The following is an 11,265-nucleotide window of genomic DNA, read 5'->3' as shown; positions in this document are numbered from 1 at the left end:
TCGATCTAGATGCACGATATCACCTGTCCCTCCAGCTGTGCCTTTCATAAGCCTGGCACTTCTTCTTATAGGATTGGCCTGCTTGCTGTCATTCTTTTTCTTCTTTCTTGATGGGCCTACAGCTTCAACGGGAAGTGCTGCTACTTCAACTGGTGGTTGTTTTTTTTTCTGCTTGTCTTGTTATCCTTCTTGTAACATGCTGGGGAATGCCACTTTGCTGGCGACGAGTTGAGTTCTTTGTTGTGGTGTTGGCGTGGCTTGCATGATCATCATCTCTCTCGCCTCTTGCCGTGTTTAGCACTTGTACTCTTGAGTGACATGACTAGAATTCACAATGAACCAAAAAAGCCAGTAAAAACTAAAAATTCAAACAAAATCACTACTTACAATCCCATTAACATGTGCCAACATGGTCTCGCTAGCAGCACCAGCAATAGCCTCCCAATACAAACAGATTATAAGAAAGAGAAAGGCAATACACTTAGAGAGACCGCAATGAAAGAGTTACCTTTAGACCCTTTTTTTTTTTTTTAATCTTTTTCTTCTGGTTTTTGTAAAAAAATTGAAGGCTGTCAACTTCAATGTACACCTAACATGAGCGCTCTTTATCATTTCTGTTGCAAAATCTCAGGATAGCTAATCTCTTCTCTAGACGTTGACGCAGTCGAGTGGAAATTGGTGATTGTGATGGCAAACTATGGTTCGGTTTGAGGAAATTGGGGATTCCGATGGAAATCGACGTTGTCGGCGAATTAGGGGAGTTCATTTGGGGATTTTTGTGGTTTAGTCAATTTTATTTTGTTATATGTTGCACATTCTTCCAAATAAAATAACATTGTTTCGATTAATTTTTTCCACATCAAATCGCCGATCGTGCCATGTAAGACAATAATGATCGGCTGGAAGATATAGAATTATATTGGAACAATTGAAAGATTTAGGACTATATTGGAATCCATACAATAGGTTAGGACTGAAATTGTAATTAACCAAAATCTATATCCAGCTTCATTTCTCTTTCTATTATTTATGTTATTAATTTAGTAAACTTTAATTCTTCATCTTATTTCACTTTAGTTACACATGGTACTTCATGTACTGCCATCTTCAAATGTTAATTATCTATTTCAGTTAAAATACTAGTATAAATTCAATTGCTTTGCATTCTGTAACTAAAAAGGAGTTCTATTTTCTACTTTTTGAATGAAAAATCCATAACCATGGGACACATTGTTTTAAATCAATTTATGAAAGTGTTAATGTTTTTGTATTCTTCCTTATTCTAAAGTGATATGCTTCGAAATTAGTTAAGAGTCTTTTCATCATAAGTCAGTCTTTAGTGAAATAATATGTTCACTCGTATAAAAGTTACATCCTAACTCAATGTGTGACGATTTTCCCAAGCAGTATGTGCTTTAATTTACTTTGACATAAAAATTACATCCTAACTCAATAGTCAAGCCCACTGTGTATATGCATGAATCAGCAAAATAGCATACAAAAGTGTAACACATCTATTGCTTAATCTGCGGGTGGATGAATTATCCCCATATTAATTAGCATAAATAGTCCAATAGAAATAATAAAGAAAAAAGGCAAAACAAATGATCCAATTATATTTACTCGAAAGAAAACCAACAGATTCATAGGAGATAAATCATCATAATATTATATATATATACATGCCAACCAAATATATATACACACAACGAATTATCTACCTTCATCATTTGTTTTTCCATGTGACAACACTTGGCAGAATTTAATGAGTTCTTGTGTTTTTTTTTTCCCTTTTGTACAACTATGAATTGGACACTAATTTCTCCAAAGCGCATTAATGGAATAATCGAATCAACTAGTTCATAATTAGTTTTATTATATGAACAGTATTAAATTTGTGCATTAATCATGTCAATTGCAAAATTAAAAAAAAAAATAGTTGACAAAGAAATCATATATTGTTTTTGAAATCAATAATTTGTGATCTATTATCTAGCATGTTATCTGTGAAGGCAATTTTGAAGAAGTAATATATAGAGAGATAATATTAGTTTGCCAGCACTATTAAAGAACTAAGACTATCCCACACCAAAAAGGTAAGTAGAGATAAGTGACTAATGCAAGGAAACGAATCAGCCACCTAAGAAATTACAGTGCAACAAACAAAAAATGGCAACTTTTAAAAGGGCGGATATTTGTGTGGCTAAGGAAAGGAAGAGATTTGGCCTAAAAAGGAATTGAACAAAAATCTCACGCACGATGAGGAAGATGTCACACCTTGTTTAATGTATTCAGAAAAATCTCCTCTCCATAATGCTCCAAAGTTATTGTTTCCTCATCCCTAGGTTTTTCGTGAAGCTCCACCTGTTTTTTAACACTGTCTAAATCTTCTGCAATTGACGTCGTAGCCTCAAAACATTCAGCATTGCCCCGCCCTAACTGAGAATCATCAACGGAGGAGTTGCCATGAGTTTCTCCTTCATCACCCACAGGTGCAGAGTTTGAGTCTTCATTAGGACATGAAACGTCCCCCTTAGCGCCATCCTCATTAGAATACACGTCAGTCTTCATTCTCCGTTCCTCCCTTAACATCTTCATCATCTCCTCATCGTATTCTCCCTCCCACTCACTGTCAACCCCTCCCTCGACGTATAAATGAATAATGAATCCTTGCATACATGCCCGGTCCAACATTTCATTCACGCACGCATCACTCCCGATTTGCATTTGCATAATGTGAGTACCCTTGGTCTCGTACCACATTCTCTTGAAACGAAAGCCGAAACTTTTCACGTCAGCAATCAATCCTTCATATGTCACTGAATCGGGGTCGACGCCTTCCTTTTCTCTCTCTATTCCACAAACAGACCTAAACCACACTTCCCTGGGCTTCTTTACTCCAAGGTGGAATCGGATTGTGAAGGAATCCTGTGACGTAACAATTTCAATGGGAGAGCCAGACAACATATTTATTCGATATACACTAAACTTTTTGCATATTTACCCACAATCCAACCAACGCAAATATAAATATGTGATGTAAATTTAAATTAAACATTGAGTAAGTACTATCTCATCACAAATTCCCTTTTCTAGCGGGGGTGAAGAAAATTGGAATGCCACTGTAAATAAAACTTTCTAGTAGTGGTTTTTACCACTATTGATTGGGGGACAGTAACTATTCACTTTCTCATTAACCATTAAATTAAGGGTAGATGAGGTCACTTGTGAAACATTTTCTCAATACTGCTATAATTATTCAAAAACGGCATCGATAAAAATATTATTAAATTTCTTTTTGAATATTATAGTGCTGACATCTAGCTTGACTAATTCCTATTGATACACAAATTATTGCATCTAGGCACTTAAAATACTTAATTCACATCTTGACAAGTCTCACTCCTAAGATCTTTGTATCTTGTAATTCTTAACTTGCTAACAAAGTGTACTTAAGGTGGTACAATAATTAAAATTTTATACACTGTCCCATGTGTGCGATAGTCTTCTGCACTTGATTGCATAAAATTATTTGTAACTTAATAAATCGTACAATTCATGTCAAAAGATTGTCTTTGGTACACGAATGCTAGATTTAGTGATGTAGTGTATTTACTTTAAGTCCATTAATGCTAGGCTAGAGTTGGTGGGTATTATTTCTTTTGTTTACACTTCCTATTTGTAGACTACCTTACATGGCGGGTTACCTTTTCAATGTCTTAATCTGCTTCCAATGACAGGCACCAATCATTAAAAAGTTACTGACGATTTATTTCCAGTTCATTTCTTCTCATTAAACCCAGCAACTTGAAAGGGTTGTGATGCTTCTTTCTAACTTGTTCCTAAGGGTGATCGGTTCTCAGTTCCTAATTTTTGGGATTGGGGATTGGACCGGACAGTCCTAGGACCGGTAATCCGAGTCCAGTCCCATGGAACCAATCACTTAGCAAAAAAATTAAATTTAAAAAAAAAATACTAGAATTGTTACTATTTTTAAGAAATTAAAATATAAATATATATTTTTAAAAAGAGTCGGTCCGATTCCCCTCCAAAATTGGGAATCGAACTGACAATTACCGGTTCCATTTTTATAGAACCAGGAACTAGACCGATTCCTCAGGAAACCGAACCACACCAGCCGGTCCAGTCTAGTCCAAACGATTCCCGGTTTAGGCAATCCGACATGCTCACCTCTACTTGTTCCTTCTTATCAATAGCTTTTGAAATCTATAATTGGCGATCGATTATCTAACCTTTTGTCTATGAAAGTAATTTTGATGATTAATATTAAAAGAATGATTCATTGAGTTTACTGGCACTATTACAACATTGAAAAGGCAAGTAGAGATGAATGACGAAGATAGAAAAAAAAAATATGCAGCCTAAGTAATTAAAGCACAACACAAAATGGGAGCCACAAAAGAGGGGGGAAAGATTGCTTTGGGAACCGCATATGTCCGACACCAGAAAACAGTGGAAATAAATCATCCACCTAAGATATTAGGGTGCAACAAAAAAAATGGCAACTTTAAAAGGGCGGATATAGTGTGGAGAAAGGAATGAGGATATTTGGCCAAAAAATGTATTAAATATTGGTGAAGAAGATTCCGCACCTTCTTTGAAGTATTCTGGAGGATCTCCTTTTTGTAATGCTTCAAAGGCGTTCCCTCCATAGACATAGGATGTTTGATAGAATCTTTGATAAAGTATCCACACATTTGTATATTGACGATGCAATCATCTGGTATTTTTGTGCAAGATGCATCAATCAACCATCTCAATGACATGCACCAGTAGACCGACAAAGCTTTCAGAGACTCTAGCTCGTTTAGGCCCTCAACATTAGTAAGTACATCGCAAAATTTAATTTCCAATCTCTCCAGGTTCTTCAAGTATGATAACCCACTATTTATTGTCAGAGATTTGCCATCAACGACAGTCAAGCCTTCCAATGATTTTGAAACATCCACAAATTGTATCTCAATTAGGTCTCGACAAGATTCCACCATCACTTGCTGCAGCTTCCTTAATTCTAACGGAATGGATAATCTCTGAAGCCGTTTACATCCGAAAACCCTTAAGTTCTCCAGTTGTGATAGTCCATCTAGCGAAATGTCTTGCACTTCACAACAATAGAACTCTAAAGTTGACAAATTTCTCCACCTCCAGTTGGAGGATGGAAGCTGCACTGGGGGTTTTGAGTCCGAGTGTCCCAAAACAATCTCTTGTGGTTGAGAAGGATAAGTCAACTGTGGATTTGCAAGGACGTTCAGTAGTCTTAACTCCACCCATTTCAATCTAGATAAATTCACAATCCCCCTTAAGTCGCATCTTGGGATTAGCTTTGATTTGCCTTCATAATTAGAGCCATCGCATAGTAGTAGATTAACCAAATTAGTAAGTTTTGACATGCTAGGCTCTCCGAGCAATGATGTGGGTCGAAGATGTAAATAGGTCAAACTTGTGGGAAGCTCCGATAACTCTTGAATCTCATGACAATCAGTTAAGTCTAGGATGTGGAGGTCATCAAACATGTTGATTGTCCTTCGAATTCCACCTAAACGAGCATACTCACAGTCTAAGATTGCTACGATTAATAAATTGGCCAGATTTGGACTTTCAACGAAAATTTCACATTTCATTCTATTATGCCTAGAGAGATCCAGCTCTCTAAGATTTACCAAAGTGCTGATGCCACAAGTTAATTGATGATCATAACACTTATTGACATTGAATGGCCACAGTGGAAAGCGCAAGATCTCTAATGATTTTAACTGTAAAATGAAGTTGGGAAGTTCCATTATTATCGTTCCTGTCAAAAGAAAATTTCTCAAAGTTTCAAACTACGAATATTGTAATTTTAACATTCCAATGGAATTTGGAAGTATGGCAATGCGAGTACCTGACAAGTCTAACTCTGTCAATGAGGTCAAATTCCCAAGTGAGTCTGGAAGTTCTCTCAACCTTTCACAATACTGCAAGGAGAAACACTTGAGCTTCACCAGTGCCCCCACTTCTTTTGGCAAATCAATTAAATTCGAGCAATCTATAATCTTTAACTCAATCAATGATTGCAAATCTCCAATGGAGCTTTCAATTCTCTTTAGACTGGAGCATCGAACAAGAGTCAATCTCTCTAAAGCCGAGCATCTAGAGATGTTTGGGATTGTCGTTATGCCAGAACACCAAGTAATAGTTAGAACTTTCAAATTTTCTGCTCTCTGTAAAAATGAATGACATGTCGAGTTAAAGAACCATTGTAGTGTACACAAGGGAACCATCAGACTAGAATTTAAAACATGTAATTTACCTTGATCAAGTCCCATGCTTTTGAATCATCCTTGAAGTCATGGCCGTGAAGTTTACAAACAACAAGCTTATCCAAATACAAATTGCTTGCCCTAAAATCCAAAGTGAGTTTGTTTTCTTGGGTAAAGAATCCAAATCGAGTTTGTTTATACCATGATCCTCCCGAAAACCAAGGATTACTCCAAGAAAACCATCTCAAATTTGAATGACACTTTGCAAAGTCCCCAACATAAGTTCCCCTTTTTAAATCGAGGAATCTTAGGTCCGGCAACATTTTAAAGTCTTCATTTCTAATCTCTATGGGGGAACCATCCGTAGATATCTCAAGCGCTTGAACCTTGCACTTTTTCTGCAAGTGAAATTTTGCAATGATGCCAAGAAGTTTGTCAACTTCCGACCACTATGTTTTACAACTCAGATGGGCAGGAAAAAAATTGATAAGAGTTCCTAAACAAAAGAAAAAAAAAATCTCCAATCCTAGGATATACAACTTTTATTTGAAAATGAAACGTTTCTAACTTACCTTTTCGGTTCCTATGATTTGAAGGGCCTCTTTTGCAATCCACAACCTACTATGCTTTTCAAGGTCATTTGGACTATCTTCACGGACAATTTGCCTTCCCAGTGCTATAAGTTGATCGTGCATCCATAACTTATCATTGTCCAATATCTTTATCAAGCACCTATCGATAAGGACTTGAATTCCTTCCTGAGGATAAAATTGACAATCGGTCCACATGTAAATTGCATCAGTCTTATTCTTGTTGACAAAGAAGCACGCTATATCAAGAAAAATTTGTTTTTGACGTTCTTCTAGATCATCATAGCTAATCCTTAACTTATTTAGAATCTCTTTCGCAGGAACATTCCTTAACTTTCCCAATGTCTCTTCCCAAATTTCTTGGCGTTTCCCCTTGAGCAATGAACCTATCACTTGAATAGCTAATGGAAGCCCTCCCGTAGTTGAGACAATGTCACTTGAAAGCCAGCGATAATCGTTCGAATGAAAGTCTCCACTAAAAGCATGCCGACTAAAAAGCTGAAGTGCAGGACCAGCATCCATCTTTAACATCTCATACTGCTGAGTTTCACCTTCAAATCCCTCAACTTCTACAACTTCTAGAACAGAAGTGTTTCTTGTTGTAATAATTATCCTAGATCCTGGATATAATTTGGAATTTCCTATTAGATTACTAATGAGCTCTCTCTTATCAACGTCATCCAAAACCACCAGGACCTTCTTATTGCTGAGTGTTTCTCTAATCCTCCTCATTCCTTGTTCACTATTGTTGATATCTCCTAAAGTTCCAGAACCACCAATGTCAACTAGTAATTGCTTCTGCAATGAGACTATGCCCTCCTTATTCGACCTTTCACGAACGTCGTCAAGGAAGCTACAACGCTTCCCAAAGTGGGAACATAATTTATTAAAGACGACCTTGGCAATAGTTGTTTTACCGATGCCACCCATTCCATAAATTCCAATGAGCCGCACATCATCATGATTGACATCTAAAAACTCTGTCAACTCTTTTATCCGATCATCAAATCCAACTAAATATTCAGTCACTGATTTTTGTTTTATCTTCAGCTTCTTCAAAACCTCTTCAACAACTAATTTGACAATCGCTGCTTGGCTGCAAGGCATAAAAGCGCATTGTTTAGTTACTAGATTAATTTCATACCCACGCACCATATGTCGGATTGTCAAAATCTTAGCTTGAAAAGGTATGAAGTACATCAAAACTGTAATTAAGTACAAATAATAACTTATAGGCTAAATTAGTAGAACTCACTTGATATGTTTTTCATCTATGATTTACAAAAATTTCTCAAGATAATAGTATTGACTTTCACACGATGGCTACAGTTACCAAGTGTACCAAATCGTGCATAAGCAAAATTTTAGCATTTAGCTAGGCCTGGAAAAAATTTCAATAATCGCAATGGGACAATCATAAGTCAAGATAATGTAAACAAATGCAACGTCATCTATTGAAAATTGTAGTTTGGTTGACAGAAAAAATACAATCCGAAAAAAACAGCCCAAAAATTTCATGTTGACTTAACGTGTGCATCTTACCTAGTCATAGACCTAAGCATAAGTCATAGATTCGTAAGTAACCTATCTGAGGTGGACTTCTTTGTCAATATCAAAACAAAATGGAGAGGCCCTGTCTGTTTGCTATCCAATAATTCCACCTTTTGGTTAGAAATCTGGAATTCTAGAGCAGCATGTTGATCACAGACGTAACCCCAAAAGCTTGCCCACTCTTAAGACATTATGCAAAAACAGCTCATTTTCTTTGGAGAAGCAAATGGGGCACCCGCATGCTATAAAAGCATACAGTTGGTTTGTTAATATAAAATATGTGTTAGATCTAAATTTATCAATTGGACAGCCGAATTATGTGTTTTTATTGATGAATTATAGTAAGCATATTAAGTTGTTAATATAAAGGCCACGCGATGACCCCCAAACAAGATATAAATGACACGCGGGGCCACGACACTGCAACGCTGGCCCCCAACTCATCAAATAGTTCATTGTTCGAGCCATGTGGCCCATTATTCATCTCCACCTTTTATTACTTTGGATTAGAATAGATGGGTGATTAATATTTCATGGCTTTTTAGTTTACCTGGTACAACCCTTAAGAAAGGTCGAAAGGGAAATAATAACAAATCCCTAAAACCATTTTCCACGCACTTCAACTAGCATCTCCATACTTTGACAATATGCAAATCGGATACCCAATTTTTACGTCTTCTTTTGAAATTGCATATGTTGCCCTAACTTAATCTCATCAAAAAGGATCCTCACCACTCTCTTCCAAACATCCAAAATACCCTACACCGCGTCCCCTCTCTCTCTCTCTCTCTCTCTCACCCCTCTGTTCGCGCGGCTACACCCCTCAAAGGTCCGTGTGGCCGCCGACCTCATATCAGACGTTGACAACAGTCGTCGCCTCCGGCCTGGTCCAGATCAAGGTTGCCCAGCCTCGATTTGGACCTCCCATGAGCTCCGCAGAGCTCGAGTCATCGAGATGACAGCCCTGTCATCCTTTATCTCATAAAGCTCTTGCTTCTACTGAATATTTAAACATGATTTTTCTTCATCGAATCTCAATTTTCTCGTATATTTGGTGTTTCTTGAGAAGCACATGGAAATGTGTAAAAGAAAGTCAGCACCGGATGCCGTTTCTGATTTTTATTTTTTCTGCCTTTTCCCCGTTAATGGGAAATGGAAACTGATATGAATGCATAATCTGAACTTGATTTTGGTAATCATCCCAAATAATAAATGCAAAAAGATGCTCTTGAATATTTCCTAGTCTTACGAGACAGTGAAGTGGAAAATATAGTTAAAAGGAATATGGAGGTCCATGTCATTGAAGCCATTGACATCACGGGGGAATATTTCAGGGAAGGTGTTAAAAGCAGAGGATGTAGAGTTGAATGAGTGCGGGGGTAGTTTTCACTACGTTCCCTTTTAACCAAAAAAAATAAAAAAATAAAAAATAAAAGAATTTTTTTTTTGGTCGAAATAAAAGAATCATTTGACAGGCCATCGTTGTGTACTCTAAAATAGCAACAAAAAAAAAAAAATTCAACAGAAGAAGAAATTTGTAGGGATCTTAAAAGAGTTTTACCTTGATGTCACGTTCAATCCCTTGATTTTACCTACCGCTGCAAGAGCCGCTCTCCATGCCTCGACTTCGTTGGGAAACTTCCTCTCATGTTCCAATAAAGCATCGCTATATATCCGCGTTTTAAGTTTAACATCATCTGGTTCCACGTCGAGAAAAATGGGAAAGATACACTTTTCGTCCTTTGATTTAGACACGTTGTCCACTATATGCGCAAGCTCCCAAAGGCACCATTTACTGGAAGCATAAGTCTGAGAGAAGATGGGTATGTAAATTATGGAGTTATTGATAGCACTTAGCAGGTTGTCACTGATTAGTTCTCCAACGTGAAGTTCATCATCATCCCTAAATACACGGACTCCGACATCTGACAAGTCGTTATAGAGGAAGTCTGTGAATCCATGACGAGTGTCAAGCCCTCTAAAACTCAAGAACACTTGGTACTCACTTCCTGATGCTGGTGCAGCATCATTACTGGTTCCAGCCTCTGAGTTTGCCCTAGGTAGGAAGTTCATTAATTTCCAGATATCTCTTTCCTGAAGAGAAAATGAGGTTAGTGTGGCGTGGCCTGGCTGAGAAATGAGCTGAGATATTAGATATGAATTAGGCAAATGAGTACCGATACCTTAAAACTTGGCCGGCTCAGTTTAAAATCAAATTAACTTGTACATTTCCCATCTAACGTTCTGCATTAGCAAGTGGACACCAGTGAAGGAGGGAGAGAGAGAGCACGAGAGAGAGAGAGAGAGAGAGAGAGAGAGAGAGAGAGAGATTTGGAGGATAGAAAAGGGAGAGAGGGACGAGGCATGTGAGCATGAGGAGTCGGTGCATATAAAGGGACATGCGTTCTTTTTTTTTTCCTAATTATGATGGATAAAAAAGGTTCAATTATCAATGGCAAATCAGAGAGAGAGAGAGAGAGAGAGAGAGAGAGAGAGAGAGAGAGAGAGAGAGAGAGAGGGAGGTGAGCAGTCCTTAATTTTGGTTTGCTTCTTGATTTTGCCATGTGAAACACAATGTGGAATTCAAAGTTGCTAAAATTATAGAATTGGGTCTATTAGGTGATAACTTTGCCAATAATAAATAAATCAACACTTATTTTTATCAATAAACAAACTCTAGCGACACTAGATGCTCTCACACAGTTTTTTTTTTTTTTTTTTTGCTCCAATATATTGAATATCAGGCCCCATGAAGACTCATTTGGCATTCCAAAGTTCTTTAAACCCAAACACAAGAAATAAATGAAAGAAAAATCACCACACAGTCTACAGAAATCAGATAATGTCTTCAGGTAGAGAACAAA

General features: G+C 37.2%; 1 protein-coding gene across 1 annotated transcript; it reads right to left on the bottom strand.

Moving 5' to 3' along the window:
• Positions 1 to 2,271: 2,271 nt before the first annotated feature.
• Positions 2,272 to 10,474, bottom strand: LOC104440022 (disease resistance protein RUN1-like). The gene is made up of 7 exons (XM_039309813.1): positions 9,963 to 10,474; positions 6,833 to 7,946; positions 6,311 to 6,658; positions 5,903 to 6,221; positions 5,682 to 5,812; positions 4,614 to 5,249; positions 2,272 to 2,928 (listed from the first exon to the last, which is right to left on the bottom strand). Exons 1-7 carry the CDS (start codon positions 10,472 to 10,474, stop codon positions 2,272 to 2,274), a joined length of 3,717 nt encoding a protein of 1,238 aa, XP_039165747.1.
• Between the last annotated feature and the right edge of the window lie 791 nt (positions 10,475 to 11,265).

Source organism: Eucalyptus grandis, chromosome 3 (assembly GCF_016545825.1).
Source record: "Eucalyptus grandis isolate ANBG69807.140 chromosome 3, ASM1654582v1, whole genome shotgun sequence".
Taxonomy (NCBI): Eukaryota; Viridiplantae; Streptophyta; class Magnoliopsida; order Myrtales; family Myrtaceae; genus Eucalyptus; species Eucalyptus grandis.
This window is presented reverse-complemented; position numbering and strand designations above follow the sequence as displayed.